Genomic DNA, 21,640 nt, shown 5'->3' on the forward strand with positions numbered 1-21,640 from the left:
ACTGTATGATATCCCTTATAACTTCCCACCTGTCCTATCACCTGAGCCCACTCACCTGACTGGCATTAATTGTGTGCCACTGTATGATATCCCCTATAATATCCTACCTTTCCTATCACCTGAGCCCACTCACCTGACTGACACTGTGTGCCTCTGTATGAGGTCCCCCGACAGTCACACATGTACCTGTTCCAACCCTCGGAACAGGCCCCTCCATTTAGACAGGGCCGAGTTGAACACTTGACCCAGGTCTCGACCTTGCACCGGTCACCTATCCCTGCCCGGCTGTTCTTCCTGGCCACCATTAACAGGTCCACTTTGTTTTCGTTCAGTACGAGGTCCTGCATGCACCCAACATAGCCATATCCAAGAGTCCCTGCCCAAAGGTCTTTCGGAATACCCTCATTAGTTGTTCCAAATCCCCCAACATAGAGCTCTCCATCCAGGTTTAGGTTTGTGCTGTTGCCTGGAACAGTGTAATCTTTGGCCTCATTATCCAGAGAAAATGACCCAGATTTCCTAGTGGCAAAGTGTTTCAAAGTCACATGATGTGGCATCTTATCGTTTATTTTTTTGGCTATTTTGTCTTTGAATGCTCCAGAACCTAAGTCAATGATGAACCACAGGTAACCGTCAAATATTTCAAAGGCGAAAAAGTCTGAATTTCCTCTTCTGCGGTTATACATGATGACCCCTTTGTCTTCACTGGTTTGGAATGTAAATGAGAGAGAGGATCCCTCCTTTCTTACCTCCCAGCGAGGGAGTGGGATGAAGGACTCAGGGGTGGTGAAAGTAATTGGGTTAGTTTCTACAATATCTTGACATTGGTTGAAGGTTATCTTGCCTTCCACTTGAACAAAACTGTTGCCCATCGATGCCATCTTGCTCAGGTCAAGTTTTAAACTGTCAGCCATGTAAATCACCTATAAAAGAAAGAAAATCAGTAGGAAAATGTCATATCTAGAGGATTTCAGCCACATTGACTGATCTTGAATAAGATATAGATTTATTTCTGTCACATAAAGATGAATCACGATATCCTCTTGTGCTGAAAATTGCCTTGTTAGTGATTTTATGTGACATAAAATTGATAGCGGAGGATATTACAAGACGTTTGGTAATGTACACTGCTTACTACCAGAGTCTCTGTCTGATATTATTCCAAATTATGGGGATGTTTGTACACTTTTATTACTGAGATTTCGAAGGTCTTTGACAAAAACATCAAGTAAAGTTTGACAAGGAAAAGTATTAGCCACCAAATACCACCCAGATGGCTGATCAAACATGCATCCAAATCATCCTGTAAATCTTATTTTAGTCAATTCATCAAGAGCTTGCAGATAATGATTTTATCATGTTTATTACAGATAAAAACTGCAACATTAAACATTCCCTCAAAATTAGGTTGCATTGACATTTGCAAAAGCCATAACTTCATTTTTAATCAGAGGTTTCCCCCCACAAAACGCATAAAAGACTGCATGGTGTAAAACCCTCTCCATAAAATGTCACATCCTTGCAGAGAAGCTAGGGGACTTTGTTACAATTACTGGTAATCAAATAGAATGACAGAAGAGGGAGTAAGTGAAAATCAATGGCCCCCACACCACTATTAAAGTTGCTGAATTGTCCAAAAGTCTACAAAAACCATCAATATGTAGGTCAACAATTAAAATAACAAGCAGCCCACAGGCCACAATGCTCACCTGAGTGGCAATGTCAAACCTACAAAATTAGATGAATAGCTTAACTATTGAAGTGGCATATTAATTCTTAAAATACTTGCATCCAATTTTCTTTAATAATTCAAGTTATAGAACTTATTTGTTGAATAAGACTGTTTATAATAAATGTATAATACATGTATATATTTTTATGTAAAATAGTTTCACAAGTTGCAACCTACATTACATCACTGTACATTCAATTTTTATTGAAAGTTATACAGATATGCTTACAAATGAAAGAAATCTTGAATGAAAAATTCCAACCGATCAAATCAGCTGACATGTTTTGATGACTGTAATTATTCTATACTCTATATATTACAGTCATCGGTTTTCCTACAGTGATTACATGTTCTGAAGAGAAATAATTGCAAAGTTATGTTTATATTCACATGATGAATTTTGACCTTCAACCATTGGGACCTATTCCTAACCCTAGTTTGAACAGCATGAAGTAAAATATCAAGGAAGCTTCTATTTTTTACTACCGTAATCCGGTGAATATAATACGCAGTAGTGTACAATACGCACCCCCACTTTGGGCCTGAAAATTGTGAAAAAAAGCTTGTTGGGATGTATAATACGCATCGAAAAAATTGACCAAACGGTAATCCTTAGTATCAACAAAGCAGTTATACTTTGTATGCACGCTCAACTTCATCGCGGGAATACGCTACCGGAAATAAGAAAAACACAATATTTTCTTAGATACGGGTTTATTGTAACTAATACATAGCGGTAATATCTTTAATTCATAATCGATGTTTTAAATAGACACAGTATTAAATATTCTTCCGTAAATAAAATCAACTACTTTTAACAAGCGTTATATAATTGTTTACATGGTTTAGTCATTACAATTCCTGTGAAAAGAAAAACGGACAATGTACAGGTATGGAGAAAACGGACCTAATTAAATTCTTAAATGACTCCGATCAAAGTGATCAATTAGAGGCCTGGAACATGATAAAATATATGCACAAATAGTTGTGTTGTGTATAGTACACATAGCCTAAGGGGGGTGTCTGAGATACCCAAGGTGTCAAGCGTTAGCGGTGGTGGAGCACAACTGTTTCAATGGCTTCAATTAACGGAATAGGTTATAGAACTATTTATATTCATAATTATTTGCAATAAATTAATTAGTATTACATGAAAATGGTTAAAAATGAGCCAAATGATGTATAAGCTGGTTTCAAAGATCAGTTACAAATAGCACGTGGCCATCCAAGTCCGCATTCTATTAATAACAGCTGTAATGGCGGCGTACACGGAGATAAAGAATAGGCAGTTCAAATTAATTTTTAAAGGCCATTTTGAAACAGTTTATTTATTAACAGACTTAAAGTGTACATTTTCTTTAATTACACGCTATAACAATGATTTCCTAAGGGTTAAATAATAATATATAGGAATGTTACGATGTATAGCGGGGTATCGGTCCTGTCTGTGAACAGCATAGGTAATTCGGCAGTATGATACCCCGTGCTTCAGTTAGGGAAAAAATATGTCCAAATCCTATAGGGATGTATAATACGCACCCCTTTCTCACGGTAAAAAATGCTGGGAAAAAAGTGCGTATTATATTCACCGGATTACGGTATTTGCTATTTAGTTCTAAGGAAAAATATTTTTAAACCCCTCCCCTCAAACCTGCCTACCTTTTTTTCAACTTCCTAACTTTCTATTCTTGGAGGGAAACTAAGCCTCTCATTTGAATAAACTTGAAAGGCCTTTTTCCAAGTATATGTATACGTATGCTTTTTGCGTAGTTTGGATGAAATTGGCTCAGTAATTTTGTATAAAGAGTAAGAAAATGTAAAAAGTAAAAAAGTCAAAAAAATTGGATGGATAGAATTTGAATAAAGCTCACTTGACTTTTGGTTTAGATAAGCTAAAATTCAGAATCTACATGTACTATATAAGCAAATAGGACTATTTGTGCAAGAAATTTGAAGCTTTAGTGGTTATATTTAAAAATTATTTAAAAATATCTGAAGAACTCTGTAATGGAATAGTAAACACAGCTAACACCAATGTCATTACAAACCAAAATGATATTGAGAACGGTGTAGGGTGGACACCACAGGCTCAATTTTATAAACTTATATATTGTGGTTTCACTGGTTCTATGAATTCAGATTTTCGATATGTTTAAATGGGGACTCCAATTTACCTTCTCCTTATATAAAACTTTTTTTAAAGGGGGAAGAATAAATATTTTAGTTTTATTAATTCTTATTTATATCCACCAATACATGTATAAAAGGTACCTTCATTTCTATCAAACAATGAAGAGGTATAAGGTAAAAGTCTTAGAACATCAGTAATTATTTTTTTCCCCATAAAAGGTAAATGCAAGCACTACTTGATGGTAGAAACTAGAAAACACTAAAATGAAATATCATTTCTGTCTAAAAGACTATCTGTTTCATGTTTGATGGGCAAGCAATAAATTTCTACTTTAGTTCAATTAAATATTTAACCTTTTTATGCTGTTTGATATTAATAAAGAGACGGCAACCATTAATATACGATAAATTGATGAAAAGTAATACAACACCTGAAACTTTGCCACATTCTTTACAATCATTTACAAAAGCTGAACTGACTTGATGTTTCATTTTCAATAAAACTGGTATTAATATTGACAACACAGATGGACAGTACATCAATAAGATCTACATATGAATAAAAATTAACATTTCCAACCAGAAGCCTTATTATTTAAAACGTGAGAAAAATGATTTTTGTGTACTCCATAGATGACATGTACTCTACAGCTTTCGATAATTAAATCATGGTGATAATAAAACAGTATTGATATTTTCTAGCAGCTAGTCTGGATGACCAGTTTGTTTATTGCGTTCTGCACTAAATGCATCAACTGCAGATAAATTTGTACCCAATAGAATCCATTATCATATTCCGATCCTGTCATCACTTTTTATCGAATTGCAGCAAATTACCTGGCTATATGGGACAAATTCAGGTATCGTAGAGGATTTTCTTGGATTGCTGCATTAGCTATAATCACTTTTATTTTATCTAATGACATTTGCAGAACACTTCATCTAGCTTCTGCACCAATACCAGTTATTCTAAAGCAATGAGCAGAATTGGCAGGTTGTTTGTTCTGCACTATGTGTCAAAATGTGCCATATATGGTACTTGTTTGATTTTTCAATCAAACCAAACAATCAAACCAACAAGTGAAAAGCTGTCAATGTGACAGCAAACGGGGTTTTCTTTTATGTGAACTGTATCCATAATCCATGTCAACCTGTATCCAGTGAAATGGAGTACCCTATATGCAAAATTTTGCCAAAAAATGACTAAATTCAAAAGCTTGTATTTTTTTCATAAATTATCAGAAATAAAATCCTAGCAGTATGCATACCTCTGATATATGTTCAATTGATCTGCAAAAGAACAACTTCTTATCTAGAGAACTGTAGGAGGAGTTATCCGTACAATGAGGGTACCCTATTTGCAATATTTTGCCAAAAAATGACTAAGTTCAAAAGCTGGTATTTTTTTCATAAATAATGGGAAATCAAAATCCTAGCAATATGCATACCTCTGATATATGTACAATTGATCTGCAAAAGAACTTCTTCCTACCTTGAGAACTGTAGGAGGAGTTATCCGTACAATGAGGGTACCCTATATGCAATATTTTGCCCAAAAAATGACTAAGTTCAAAAGCTGCTATTTTTTTCATAAATAATCGGAAATCAATATCCAAGCAATATGTACACCTCTGATATATGTACAATTGATCTGCAAAAGAACAACTTCCTATCTTGAAAATTGTAGGAGGAGTTCTCCGTATAATGAGGGTACCCTTTTGGCAGCCGCCTGCCCGCCCGCCCACCCGCCCGCCATTTTCACCTGTCCATTTTAATAACTGGATTTTTCCGTTGGAAAACCCGGTTAAAAAACTTTCAACAAAAATCTATTCATTAAGTTAGAGTAAAACTTTGTTTCTAATGTTCATTGCAGCTCTGAAATACTAACTGCCAAGAATTTACTGATTTGGTTCCTAATTTTACTTCTTAATTTTCCTCATCTTTGTGACCTCTGACACAAACCTTCTTTATCCATGTGGAAGATGACCAAGTGAAACAAACTGATATCCTTTTTTTTTTTTATCTTCTAGTTCCCTCTAACAAAAACCTTTCCAATCTGCTTGGTAGATGCCCCTCTCCCACAAAACTCATCAATCTCCATTACCCTTTTCACAGAAACTTTTTCCATGCAGATGACTCCTGAAACAAAACCTATTCTACAAGACCCCTCCAACAAATACCTTTTTCATGCATCCTTTGAAGTAGTTAGTGACAATGATGCCCTGTCCCATCCGCATGGCGCGGGGGTGCCCACCCACATACAGAACTTTGCTGTCTAGCATGGTGAACGTCCCGACCATGCTCCGCTCTGTCGAGTGAATCCCGTCCACTGTCATCTTCACCTGTAAAGAACCAGAAAATCTTCATTTAACCCCCGCAAAAAATACTTTCATTAATATTGAACGAATAGATTATATATAGTTCTTACACAAAGATTGGGTTGTATACAATATTGTAACTGGCTGTTCAAGATTTTTAAATACTTTGCAATCAAAAAACATTTACGTCTACTAATTTTAATTACTGGTATATATCTCATTATTACAGAACCTAAACAAAATATTTTAATAATTTATGTTAACTGTGAATAACTGAATTGTTTGAGTTCCTTTATTATTGATAATGTTAATATTTGATATTCTCAGATTTCACTCTGTTGGTATTAAACCTCTGGGTTTTAAGGGTTGTTGATGATCATGTGTATTCTCATATCTAATATGATGCCATTTAATTAATTCTTTTTTGTCTATATAAATATGATTGATTTGTTCCAAAAATCAACGGGAAAACACACTGGGGGGAAACAATGCACACAGAGAAAACAAAACACAAGGAATTCCCAGAGGCCCTCAGTCAACATGGCCAACAGTGGTATCAGATCAAACCAGCATAATTACTTAACTCCATTAAAGCCCTAATTCAGACCAACCAGAAAATGAATCGAACGCTCCTCATTTTGAGTCAGTGGCCCCTGAGTAATGAAATAGCCCAAGGCTTTAGTCTTCAGGGCTTATGAAACATGTAAATATCAATTACATTTCCATCAGCTGACCAACAGTTCCAGAGTTCCAACTCTTAATACTGATGAGCAGGTTTAGAATAGATTTGATTGGTCTCGCCAACACCACTCCCAAGCTCTTCCACAAATCTGATTTCTGAATTCACACAGGGGCTATTGGTGCCCACAAAATGCCACATCCTTCACGCTCCTGTAATAAACCTAGTCCCAATTCCACACAGGGTCTCCTAGAAAGGTTAGCTTTACACAAATTACACATTGCTCTTTACTGGATCCATTGAAGTAAGCATTGAAGTGAACACTGGTCCTCACATTGATTCAATATAACAACAATATAACAAAGTAACAAGCTCAGACAAAGACAGTTCTACCTACATCTCTGTAACGCCATGCTTTTCCTCAAATGTCAATGACATGATTCCACTAAATACATGTAGCTAGTTTTTTTCTCTAGTGCAGCGACTCTAAAGATCTTTGAAGATTTCCAGGTGGAAACCATCATTTAATATCATGTTATGTAACAGACTTGGATTGATATATGACATGTGTTACTATCAGAAAATACATTCCCTCACTTAACCTTGAACTCTAAGATATTTCTTCAGATCTAACATGATTTTAAAGAAGAATTACTTGCGAGTAACTTTATAAGAACAAACTACAGAATGATATTGTTGTTCGTCCCTCGGTGGCAAAATTACCCAATACAAAACATGTAATAGGTTACTCTTCACAGTCTACTGCAGCTTTAATCCAGCCAAACCATGCAATTTATTGAACATGTACCACAAAAGAGAAACAGCCTCAAATACATCATCCATTTTCTGTACAGATTTTGCAAACACTTGATCACAATCATGGTTGCCGTTGTGAACAATCAACAGACACGCAAGAGGACTGAACACTATATACAACAAATGTCTGACAGAGGGACATTCTTTTTTGGCAGATATATATATATATATATGGTACATTAGAGTCTTGTATTACAAGTAGATCTATGATGACAAGCCTACAAACAACAAAAAATGAAACACAAGGTTCACTGGCCAATACATAAAATAATGTATCAGAAACAGGGAAACACAGGAAGGAATCCATGCAGTCATGCTTCCATGGTAACTCACAATCGCCATGGTTACTTACTATATACTTGGCATTTCCTACTGTCAGCTTTTCAATTAATGAAAAAAATTCAAACTCAATAGAAAATAAAACATTAGTTTCAAGTAAATTAAGGGTAAAAAGTGCAGAGTGATTAAAAGTTGTACACAGCGGTGCTGTCTATTCTAAACGTGTTCTATCTCAATTCGTGCTTAGTTTTCTAGCAGCTTCAAGACAATTTTGTTGCAATGCATGATTATCAGTCAAACGATAATGAACTGTCCTCACTTAATGATGACTGAATCATTCTTTTATTTTATTAAAGTTATCTTGAAACAAATTGATGACGTTGAAGCTACCAGCAATCATAAAGATCAATGAACATATTGCACCTATTGCATTCAGCTAAAACTGGTGCTAAAAAAATCATAAAACATAGATGTCTATAACTAAAGTTACAATAAAACATAGCTGCATGTCCTGCAATAAATACATTGTAGATAGGAGGGAGGACAGACTCAGACAAAGGAGTTACCTTCCTTGAAGACCTGGTTAACAACAGGTGGTGCCACTGGTTGTCATCAAAGCGATAATCACTGGGACTGACATCCACCTTGGTCTCACCGCCACCTAAGTTAACAATGGCCATGATTGTTCCACTCCTCAAAGCAATGCTAATGTAGTCACTTTTTTCACCTGAAATATACATTTCATTTGTCATTATCTGGAATCTATAAACAAGATATCTGTGAGCCAATGCTCACTAGTGATACCCCCGCTCTGATGTGGATATGCAAAATAAGCAAAGTCGACATTTAACAGAAAGCTGGCATCCGATTGGAACAGAAATATATCCCACAATATGGCATGCCTAAACAAATAGTGTGTTAAAATTTCAAGCATCTGCGATAAATAGCTGCTGAGAAATCTTTGAGAAAAATTGGTTTGAAAATTTTGGCTAAAATAAACAAAGTACTCATTCAACAGGAAGTTGACGTCCGATTGATACAAAAATATATCCCACAATATGGCATGCCAAAACAAATAGTGTGTTAAAATTTCAAGCATCTGCGATAAATAGCTGCTGAGAAATCTTTGACGGAAATTTGTTTGAAAATTTTGGCTAAAAATAAACAAAGTACTCATTACACAGGAAGTTGACGTCCAATTGGTACAAAAATACATCCCACGATATAACATGCTTATACAAATACTGTGTAAAAATTTCAAGCTTCTGCGAGAAACAGTTGCTGAGAATTTTTTGACAAAAATTTGTTTGAAAATTTTTGCTAAAAATAAACAAAGTCGTCATTTAACAGGAAGTTGACGTCTGATTGGTACACAAATATATCCCACGATATGGCATGCCTATACAAATATTGTGTAAAAATTTCAAGCATCTGCGATAGATAGTTGCTGAGAAATCTTTGACGAAAATTTGTTTGAAAATTTTAGTTAAAAAATAAGCAAAGTCGTCATTTAACAGGAAGTTGACGCCCGATTGGTACAAAAATATATCCCACGATATGGCATGCCTTAACAAACACTGTGTAAAAATTTCAAGCATCTGCGATAAATAGTTGCTGAGATAAATGCGACAGAAATTTTTGTTACGGACGGACAGACAGACGGACGGACAGACAGACGGACACACAAGGGTAAAACAGGATACCCCCTCTCCTTCGGAGCGGGGTATAAAAAAAAGTTTTGTTGTTACAGTCAAATGATATCTTGAATATATTTTTTTAATTGATAAGAATCTGTGACCAGTTTTTTTGGTACTATTATTCTGACCTTATAAAGAAGGAATTTTTACCAAAATGCATGGAAACAAGTTTAATTTTCCACATTAGAATGATTCCATCGAAATAAATCAGATTTTTCAAACCTAACCTTTTGGAAGTCACAAAAACATGTCCTTAACATGGCTCATTTGCATTTGCAAACTTTGATCACAAATGCTAATGTAATTTCCTTTGTAGCAGAAGAGCTGATACATGTATTTACAGAAATAATATCTTTTTAATGAAATATCAGTGAACAGAATGTGACTTGAACCGCATCGAAAAATTCCCAATACTCAGATAAGAGTTTACAGTTACCGTCTCCTGCAAAGGGGTTTTATGAATAACAGCTATACTTTAATTGCATGCTTCTCCAGAACTTTACTAAAACAAGAGTACTACCAGCCATCCCCTGCACCCCCCCCCCCCCCCCCCAAACAAATATCAAGAATAGCGGACACTGACAAAGAGCAATTGGTGAAATTGAATGATGACATTCCATTATTCTTTTTTCACGTGCAACAAAATTCATTTTCATGTCATTATAATCTTAAGATTCACACAATTAAATTTATACAGTACTGTTTCTGAATCAAAGCGTTAAGCAATTGCACAAAACCAACCAGAGCATGCAAAAAGGATAACTGATATGTCATAAAACCCAAAGATTAATTTGTTTAATAATTTGAATGAAATACTTTTGTTGATTGAACTAACAGATGCTGAACCTTCATAATAAAGAACATTATCATCACAGCCTGTAAGATTATTCTTACTTTAAATTTTTTAATATGACTTGCTGCCATTTGTTTTTAATCTTGTATTCTATATTTTGGTGAACATTCAATTTCCACTTGTCATAAACTTGTCAAGTTCCTGATTTTCCAAAGCTACATGCAAAACCTAATATATGTGACTCTATGTCAGTCAAAAATTAATTCAATGTGTCTCCAAATAATCTTAATTGTGATCCTTACATGTAGTACAATCTTTCAGTTTCATTTTCATTTGAATAGTTCTAGATATCTAATAAAATCTTGAACACAAATCTGTCTATTCAAGTTGGAAAATATTTAAAAACAATATATCATAGGGTGCTCAGCTCTGCTTTTTATAACATTATCTACAAAGGCTTTCTATATCATTGAATTTTTTTACTTTTTTCAAGATTTTGAAAATATTCAGTAAAAATCTGACATTGAATCTCGCAGTTTTCTCAGATTAAGAATGTTTTCGTGTCTGAATTTTATTCTTCTCTCTCGGGTGTCAAGACATTTGATTTTTAACAAAGCTCAATTGTAGTCACCGAATGTGCTTTATTTGTTTAATGCCTTGAGGGCATGATTCTAAACCTATCAATTCTCCCCCGTCAAGCATCAGACATTAGATGTCACATTCGGATGTGCTTCATTATGCTGGGAGGGTATGAATCAGTACCTACCTGTATAGAACAGGAAGCCAGAGTGCTGCTCGGTCCGGAAATAGAACTCCACCCTGTCTGACTGGCTGCTGATGTGGTCGGTCCGTTGCGCCATAAAGTCGTAGAAAATGTACTCTGACCCAAAGAAAGTCGCTTCTGATTTCTGGGTTTCTGTAGCAAAACATGAGAGTATCACAAAGTTGAAAAGAATACAGTTTTTGTTCCATTGAACAATGAAATGTTAAGATGATTATTTTTAAACAAAATTCCATCCAAAGCACCAGATTAATGTAATTTGGAAGGATTTGTACAGTTTAATTTTTCACATGGACGTTAAAGTAAGGTGCTAAATTAGGGGCTATAAATTAAGGGCCATAAATATATATATATATATTTAATTTGTTTTGGTATGATTTATTGAAAAAGAAGTAGATTTTTTGTATCTACAAATAATTAAGACAAAAAATAGTTAACTGCATAGTGAGAGCTGCTCCTTCAGATACTTGAACATTCCACAGCTTCAATCGTTTTTTTGATGCAGCAATTAAATGCACATTTGACAATGTTATCAGGTTTTCGCAGCAAGATACTGACTGACAGAATCATTTTTGTTGCTTTCTTTCAGATAAGAAACCTTTCAATGAAGCAACTTAATTCAAGTTCCCTCTTTTCCAAAATGTAAACACTCCAAGATAGATTGCGTGGCATATTAATATTCCAGAATCAAAAATTTCATTCTTAAAGATACAGAGCAAGTCAGAAAATGAATTTCTGGAGATAAGACACTTCCTTTTAAACTGAGTCAACTTCTGGGAAGGCTGGAATTTTTTTATTGCAAACCATGAGCCTCTTGTATTGTTGTCAGATTGGCATCGATGAGCATGGAAGAAAACATGAATTTTATGCTCTGATTTAATCTCTTAGTTAAAGGAAAACTTCACCCAAAAGACTTATTTTGGGAAAACCATTTCCACGATTCTGCCTGCAGTTGAATTTTCAATTAAGTATCAAAAGTTATAGCTAGGTGTTCTCAGAAATTTACATTAATCTTATCTTTTTCAATGTCTGAGAACATGTTTACAGCTTAATTAAATATTCAATATTGGTTCGCCACACACAGATGTAATTCAGTGGGGAGCAGTGGGGCATAAGTGTCAATTCTTTTTGTAATTATTACACACATATGAATTATGTATCAAAATGAATTTTGTGAAAAAAGTTAATAGGATGTTGCATATACATTTTGATTTTCAATTATCACCATCTGCATCCAAGGAAAGAGCATTAATATTACAGAGATTCCTTCTACACCATGATATATTAAAGGAGATCAGATAAAAGCTTGTAGCATAACTATTGAAAACTTTCTTATTAATCTATTATTTATTTTTATGTCATAGCTGTGTCAAATTTCCAAATACGTGTAATGGTTTTAAAAGATTTGGCGCCATTGAGAATTTGTCAAAAAATGTTAGAGTTTAAGAAAAGCGACTAGGAATTTTCAGTTATACTCATTTTAAATTCATCTACCATTAAGTGAGTGGGATGAAGCATAATTAAAACAGAGAAAATTTTCCTGCATACAGTTTTTCATTGTTCTGTTGTAGCATTTTGTTTGTTGTTTAAGAGCACATCAAGGAAGTTTCCTCTTGGGATGTCACCTATCTTTGGCAAAAGTTTTCAAATTTGATCTTCATTTGCAATTGGTGGGGTACAGCTGGTCATTGTTTGGCACATAAATGGAATACCAGTATTGATGAATAAAAAACCATTATTGTCCTTGTAAACACCCATGGCTATGTAGCTATGTAGCCTGCCAATTCTGAATGAGCTCTCCAAACTAGAGCAGCATGTGACCTTATTTTTACAAGGACTGCAACACAGTAGCACAGCTTTTAAAGACTCACAAAATGAATGGTGAAGAAACAAAATTTCAGACAACCACATGGTCACAATTTTTACAATAATTCAATCCGTGGTTAATTTAAGAAGTCTTGCAAACACTTTATACCTTAATGTTACATATGCATATAGATGGGTCCTCAAGTTTGACAGATTGATTTGCTTCCAGTAATGAGCGGGGAACCTTCCTGGTTGCTTGAGGATAGAGTCATCTTTTGCAGGATCACCCAAACAACAAGCATTCTGAGACCAATACATGTCCCCTTTCTACTAGCATTCCAATTTATCCCTCATCTGAGAGATGTCATAAAATGTGCTTAAAGTAACAAGGATATTGTTGATTGCAAGTGTAACCCCTGCTCACGTTGGATACCTATACAATTCTGTCATGGAGTCATCAATTTATCTTAAAGTACAGCTATTTGCTTCAATGTCACATGAACGAGGCTTGAATTTCTAGTACACAAATATAATTGTTCAAATCAAAAATCTTTATAAATCATCATATCCTTATCAATTAATTATGATGCTAGTCAGAACTTTCTACAGTGGGTCCTCTGACTTTCATATACTGCTTTGTAAATATTATGATTTGGTCAATTGATTCTACAAAGAAAAGACTCTATCAATCTGCAGAGCTTGATTTAATTGCTTTGTTTTCCCCTGTTTTTTAACTTTGTATCATTACAGCGTTGTGACCACTGCGAGTTTGATGACAATTATTCCCCTACCAAGATCAAAGGCCCACCACCAGAGTAAATATAATTAGTATCCCTCGTTTTCTATGAACTCATGCTATACATTGGTGTGGTATTGATCTCGGTACCTCTATCACACCATCAGTGGCAGACTCGGTACAATTATTATTCCAGACCATTCTTATGATGTGAACATGCAGTGAACTTGTCTGACAAAAAATACAGAGTGCAGCTCCTGAGGGACATTTTTTTTTTTACAATTTACACCAGTTAACTGGTTAGTGAAGATCTTTTTATCTTGAAATTAATAAAACAGAGAGAGAGAGAGAGAGAGAGAGAGAGAGAGAGAGAGAGAGAGAGAACTTATCATAAATCTCAAATTTTTCCAATATCATCACTGAATCTCTATCAAGGACATTATTAAATCTTGAGATGAAATATGAAAGGGAGAATGAAAATATATGTACCACATTCTGCTAAGTAAAGAACATGTACAAGGCCATCCTTAAAAAAATGTTTATTTGAAATTGCCACCTGGATGCTTTTAGAATCAGGAGGGAGGGACGGATTTTTTTTTCAAACTCAAATTTAACTAAATAGAATTACTACCGGGAGACAATTCCAAACAAACAATATCATTTTGGCCCGACCAACTCAAGACTGGAGCGAGATACAACATACCATATTTGTTTTGTTTTTGGTTGTATTATAGACTTGCAGTGAATCATAAGGCAATTTAATCAATAGAACATTTCTTACAGTAACATTTGTCATATTTTCCTGATGCCCACACATTTCGGAATCAAGAAAATAAGTTTGCCAAAAAAGTAACATATTCCACAATTCTCGAAAGTACTGTTTGTTACAAAACCCAATTACATACATGTACTTTCCTCGACTGCCAGATTTGCTGTAACCAATCAATTTCAGGCATTGTTCCTTGGCTGAACAAACACCCTGAATGGCATTTCTATTTCATTTCCCTTCGCTGATTGTGAAACAAACCCAGCTTCCCCTCTCTCAATCACTGACAAGACTTAATACTTCATGTTTCTAAAACAAATTTTTCTACCATATCTTCAAAACTAATCTAGTTTCTATGAGGATAGTGGAAGCAATCTATGCTTTGACTTTAGTCAACAGAAGATCTACTCACAATTTACGTTATCCGGAGGTGTAAATCCTGGTTCTCTTTGAAACGCATTAAACCTACATGTTAATCACGACATTATGCAATAAAATGGGATACAGACATTCAAATCTCCCCAAACCAATCAAGAAACATAAAAAACTCATGAATTGAAATAGAAGCTCTTACAGAACTACAGTACCGATCAGACCCAACCTAACACCAGAGTAAACCCCAACTAAACCCCGGGTTTACTTTTTAGGTTTACTTTGGGTTTACTCTGGGTTTACTTTTTGAAAATTTGGGTCCACTCGGGGTTTACTTTGGGTTTACTTTGGGTTTACTCTGGGTTTACTCTGGGTTTACTTTTTGAAAATTTGGGTCCACTCGGGGTTTACTTTGGGTTTACTTGGATATTGCTTTTGAGGTCAACTGTACGCACTGAAGTGTGAAGCAGACCCGTCTTTTATCTTACCATCCTATTGCCTGCAATTTCTGCCCCTTGTATATTCCGAATACACAGTTAGCGTCTGTTTAAAGGGGTATACTTCTAACTAGGTTTACTCTCTGTGTCCACTCTGGGTTTACTTTGGGTTTACTCTGGGTTTACTCTGGGTCCACTCTAGTAAACCCGAAGTAAACCCAGAGTAAACCCAGAAAGTAAATCCTGGGTTTAGTTGGGGTTTACTTTCTGTTAGGTTGGGTCTGATCGGTACTGTACACGTATGTTGAGGAAACAGTTAAAGATTTGTCTAAATTTATTTAGTATTAAAAAACCCAAAATGGCATCCATGTATAAGTTCGAATACTCAAGGAAAGCTTAATTAAAGTAGCCAAAAGGCATAAATAGAAAACAATTAAGAAGACAACACATTGCATGGTCAGTATTTATCATATTTATGGTCATAAAATTAACATTTTGGTTAGGTTAATGATGGATTATTTAGAAAACATCAACATTTATTTTGCACATCCATTTGGTTCAGGTTGATTAAATGACATATAACAATGTAGTCAAAAGTTTTCCAAACAATTTATCCCTCCCAATGACTAATTGATGGTGCTAGCCAACCCTGTATTATTGTGAAAAAATAATAATTTGAAATAAATTTAACTACAGCTCCAGTTATATTGCTTCTTATAATTCAAATAAAATATTTCTATATTTATGTGCCAATTGATATTTAACAAAATCTGCCCTTAAGGTGGTATATGGGACATCTGTCGCTATTATTGTTGAAGTACATTATAATTTAAATACTAGCTTTCACTGGTTTAGAATTTTCAAATTTTACAATATCTAACCAAAAATCATGTTTTAAAAATTTTGGGAAAGGTAAAAAATTTTAAATTCCCAGCTCATGACTTACAGTTTCGTAGTGATCCCTCTAACCTAATGCGCTACACTGTTAGATGACAATTTTGGGAAAGAAATTATTCATTAAAGCATACTTGATTGTATTATTTATTTTGTTAAAAAATACGTAACAGCATGGAGGTGTCCCATACCACCTTAAGCAGCTGCATTAACAACAAGAATTCATGCTAGATTATTAATCTCAAAGTCTTTGCTTAAAAGAAGACTTCCATACAATTCAATTCTGTTTTTGATTGGCTAAAAAATAGTTTATATCTTTAAGAACTTCTTTGTCTGCATCATATAATAAAATTTACATCAAACATTTATCAATTTGCACTTCATTTAAATTTGTGCAATTTCATTTTTATTCATGAACACAAATCATCTATTTTCAGGACACTGAATAATAAGGTTTTATAAAGAATGGACAGCCTTAAACTAGCCAGTTCTTGTAAACTTTGGTGGTAATTCAAATCATTCCTGTAGTGAACAAGCTCCAAGCAACCCGAGACAAAAGTATACTACTTTCCCATCAAATCAAAAAACACATTTAATCTAGGATATAAAATATATTCAACCCAAAGCTTTCATAATTCTACAGGGCCAATGGAGTTATTAGAAAATAAATAGATAATCCAATAAATAAAATCAGTTAATGGCTTCGCATGAAATGCAGTACAATTATAAGTTAGAAAAGCTTGGAATGATGAGAAGAGTCGATTAACTGTTAATACGGCAAAATCACTTCTATATTGTTCTCGAACAATATTGGAGTTGGGCTGAGGACAATCAATCACTTGTACTTTGATGCAAAATCAAAAAATTCTAGCCGCCCCAAAAAAACCTGGGGAGAACACGTACAATTACAAATCCATTTCATGCCATCTGATCACAAATGCGGTCTGGGAGAGCTTTCAATAGGTTTCCCATTTTTCAGCAATGTAAAATTGATTAGATGACAAATAAGATGAATTTGACAAGGAACTGTAGTTTTGGTCTACTCCAATGCTGAAGTTTAACATAATTGAAGCTGTGTTCAATATTAAATTGTTCTTTTCTTCAGAGTCCAAATCGTCCGAAAAAAGTAAAACGGATAAAATCGTTTATCCACTAAACAAAATTTTTCTCATCACTAAAATGTTTTTGATGCATGGGCCAAGCACATTATGACAGAAAGACATAAAAACAAAACAGATATTACAGAATATCAAACATTAAACCGCAGGAACGCAAAATTCGATATCACGACCATCAGGGTATTAGAAGGGAAATATTTCGAAATCATAATCGTAAAATGTAGTGGGCACATGCTGACATGCAACTCTGAGATAACCCTTGGGGAAGACTCTCTTAGGAAGAACAAACAAACCTATCTCTTACATCATCTTAATGAGAGTGCACCAGTGTAACTTCTTGATGGGATTAAGAGTTAATTTCATTGCATCTGTGATGATTAAGTTTAATACAGAAAAGTTAATTATTTTTCATCTGATAAATACTTCAACTTTTAGTAGCTAGGTTTAAATTTTGGCTTAAAGATGCCATATCTCAGCCTCTTCATTTTATTTCATCCAATCCTTTTTCAATTTGTATTTAATCTTTGTATCTGGTTTTAATTATCAATCTACCATCAAAATTAATTTTTTTTTCTTTTAATCTATAAAAAAACATTGAACAGAGGTGAAAATTCATGATAATTAGAGAAAGAAACTTATTAATAAATAATTAAAATACTTTCCGTGTGGGTTTTAACCATTCTGATATGAAAATATTACTGCGGACTCACCTGTTTCACAAAACTCTCCCTCATAGTCAGTTCTGCTGCAGTCACATTTGGTTTCTGTATCCATGGTAATGCAAACCCCTCCATTTTTACACAAGTCCTTTGTACAAAGACTAGTTTCGCCTACAATTCCAAAATGATCCAGCATCTCGGGTCTTATCAGCATTGCTCCACAGTTACTATACAGGACATTTCGGATATCGCCGTTAAAGAATGGCTGATATATGACGTGCTGTAAGGTCAGCTCAGATTGTCTATCTCGGTACTCAGAAGGAAGACCACCAATAAATACGGGGCTGTTCCTGCCCCGTCCAAACTCCAGGTTCTGTCCGTATAACTCCTGGGACACGGATAGCTGATCTACACTGAGGGTAACAGTTCTCCCCTGCCTACTGATGCTCACTTTATGCCACTGGCTATCATTCAGATTGTTACCTACATTTAACCTGACATGACTGCCTCCTAAGTTGACCTTCAGTTGCAGTGCCCCCACCAGGAGAGTTAATTCAAAATAGTCCCTATATACCCTGTCGTCCGTGTACATAAGGAGGGCGCTGGGAATGGAAGTTTGAAATTCAAAGGAAAGCGACCCATTTTGACACGGTTGCCATGCCTGGAACTTTGCATAGGAGGATAGTGAGCCTTCCAGGCTAAAGCTTGAAGTCCATGGCATCAAAACCAACAACAGGAAACCACTTAGAACACAGTTGGTGGCAGTTTGTGGCATCATTGTAAAAAGTTATTAGTGCAACCTTATTGATTGAGAGTCACTTTTTGGTCTAAATGATTTTAAAACACTTTAATATGACGGGAAAAATGCTTATCTCTATTTTCTTTAAATAGATTTGATGCTGAGTAACATTTCTTACTGTTTTAGAATAAGGACCATCATCTACAAAACACCTTTACATTGCCTGGATCTTCCAGTTCTATCCATTTCAACCAGGGCTCGCTTATCTTGGAGAATCCTCTATGATCACAGAACACTGAAACTCCTGAGGTTGTTGTATCCGGCTGGTTCCTTTAGGCTTCAACTCTCGACATGGAACATAGAGTCCGATTTCCTGTCAGTGCAGCAGCTTCATCCAGCATTTTGTCTCTTTGCAGTGCATCAATTATTGACAGTTTCATACTACAAAGTAATGTACCTGCAAACATAAAACAGAACTACAGTCGACTGCTTCTTTAATCACTGTCAGTGTCATATGCACACACTATCTGTTACTCAATATCTCTAAAGAGTCATCGTTAGTGAATTTATATAATTAACAGGGTAGGAACACAGTAATTAAATGTTCAGTACTTAGGTAACAGACCATACAGATCTTTAAAAATATTATAACAAGCATCTCATAATATGAAATTGCTAAAATTTATTATACCACATTTAATGGAATGTCCAAACTTTATACAGATACCGGAAATAATTTTTTCAGTGATACAAAATTTTATTAGTTGACATTGAAATCAAATATTAAATGGCATGACAAGATTTAAGGAATGGGCAAAGCTTAAGCAAATGATTAAAATTCCAAATCACAGTGAGTGTATGCAGGTTAAAACAAAACTGAAATGGAAAAGATATTTATATTTCTTTATTTGTAGCAAAATAAAACACAACATTGGTCATTAAGATATATGAAGAACTAGACTCTTGTTGCTATAGCAACAAAAAGGTCTTCCGTTCCTCATGTATTAATCTGCACAAAAAACCAGTTATCTTGTAAACAGAAAATGGATATATAATATAAAAGTTTTGTGTCTTGATCTTTCACAGTTTCTGAGATCTTATTTATACTTTGTTTTATAAAAAAGAAGGCTATCTGAGATATATGAGATGTCTTACCGGAAGTAGAACTTTTTTGACCATGTGTAGATGACTTTTTGTATTTCTATAGCTAAAATGTTACTTTAATGCTAAATAACCAAAATATTTTTAAAAATATCAAAATTGGGTGTACTTCCTGTGACGACCGGAAGTTACGCCGGATAAAACAAAATAGTGTTAACACATGTACATACATAGGTTTATCATCCCACAAAGTTTGGTTTTTCAAGTCGTTACCGTTTTTGAGATCTCGTCGATATAAGATTTTTGGTCTCGGGACAGGAAACAGGCAAACGGAAGTGTTCAATGTACATTTTATAAAAATTTTCTTGTATACTTGCCTTTTGTACATTATTTTTCATTAATCTAACTAAAAATATCAAAGGAAAACAGTTAAACTGATAAACAGCTCGATTTGTTTGAACTCTTCCGGTGTGGACCGGAAGTGATGGAAGACAAAATGAAACCGGTTAAACACATCTTTAATCAAATGTATATCATCCATGAAAGTTTCGTGTCTTGATCACTTATAGTTTCTGAGATCTCGCGGGTACAAAATATGTTTTAAAAAAGCTACCTGAGATGATTGAGATGTCTCACCGGAAGTAGAATTTTTTTGTTGATTTAACATCGCATAGATGACATATGTAAGGATCTATACTAATATCTTTATTTTACGGAAAATAAATTCAATACTTAAAAACAAAAAAAATTGAAGTGCTTCCGGTGACGACCGGAAGTTACGCCGAACAAAACAAAAATGTTTAAACACATCTACAACTATAGGTCTATCATCCCTCAAAGTTTGGATGTTCAAGTCTTTATCGTTTCTGACATCTCGATGTGACAAGTTTTTTGTCGCGGTACAGGAAACGGACGAACGGAAGTGAATTTAGAAAATCTTTTTCAAAAAACCTCTAGATGTTTATATTTTCAGTCATTCCTGAAAATTTTATAAGAATTCATCAAGACATCTCTGAGAAATTCATAAGACAAAAAGGGGAAAAAAATAATAATAATAATAATAACTAGACACTTGTTGCAAAAGCAACAAAAAGGTCTTCCGTTTTGATATACATGTATCAATTTAACTGTAAGACATTGCATCTCTTACATGCAAAAAAAAGTTGATATGATAATTATTGTGAATGATATATCCAGACGTTACTTACATGTAAAACAACGAGAATGAAAAAGAAATCAATTTTTGAAGTACTTTCTGTGACGACCGGAAGTAACGCCGATCTAAACAAAAATGTTAACCATTTGTACAATCATAAGTCAATCTTTCCTCAAAGTTTGGTTGTTCACGGCTCTGCCAAATCTAAGATCTCTTTGAAACAATTTTTTTTGTCTCGGGACCGAAACGGACGAACGAAAGTGATTAATAAAAACAAAAGCTGGTATTTCTCGTGCATTTGCTTAATGTACATCACTGTTTATCAGGCTAGATGAAATTCCAAGAAAGTCAGCTAAACTTGTTAAAAACAGGATTTGTTTGAACCCTTCCGGTAAGAACCGGAAGTGACAGTTGACAAAATTAAACCCATTAAACACATCCCCAATCAAAATTCTATCAAACAATCTATGAAAGATTCGTGTCTCAATCACTTACAATGACGAAAATATTGCGGACATCAAATTTGTAAAAAGAAAAGCTACATAGAGATATTTGAGATATCTCGCCGGAAGTAAAATTTATTTGCCAATTTAAAATTATATAGATGACATATGTAAGATTGTATACTGAT

The 21,640-nt window shown here is 34.6% G+C and overlaps 1 protein-coding gene across 12 annotated transcripts in view; it reads right to left on the reverse strand.

Moving 5' to 3' along the window:
• LOC105328103 (neurexin-1) overlaps positions 1-21,640 on the reverse strand; it is a 54,815-nt gene that overhangs the window by 17,478 nt on the left and 15,697 nt on the right. For 11 of the 12 annotated variants that reach the window (XM_066089271.1, XM_066089270.1, XM_066089276.1 and 8 more), the window contains 6 exons: positions 18,065-19,209; positions 11,211-11,360; positions 8,521-8,681; positions 8,028-8,054; positions 6,043-6,204; positions 134-923 (listed from right to left, as the gene is read on the reverse strand). In XM_066089271.1, the coding sequence (XP_065945343.1) occupies positions 134-923; positions 6,043-6,204; positions 8,028-8,054; positions 8,521-8,681; positions 11,211-11,360; positions 18,065-18,791 (2,017 nt within the window). In that variant the 5' untranslated portion in view covers positions 18,792-19,209. The remainder of the gene's footprint in view (positions 1-133; positions 924-6,042; positions 6,205-8,027; positions 8,055-8,520; positions 8,682-11,210; positions 11,361-18,064; positions 19,210-21,640) is intronic. The other variant, XM_066089274.1, reaches the window with a different exon arrangement.

The sequence above is a fragment of the Magallana gigas genome, chromosome 6 (assembly GCF_963853765.1).
Source record: "Magallana gigas chromosome 6, xbMagGiga1.1, whole genome shotgun sequence".
Classification (NCBI taxonomy): Eukaryota; Metazoa; Mollusca; class Bivalvia; order Ostreida; family Ostreidae; genus Magallana; species Magallana gigas.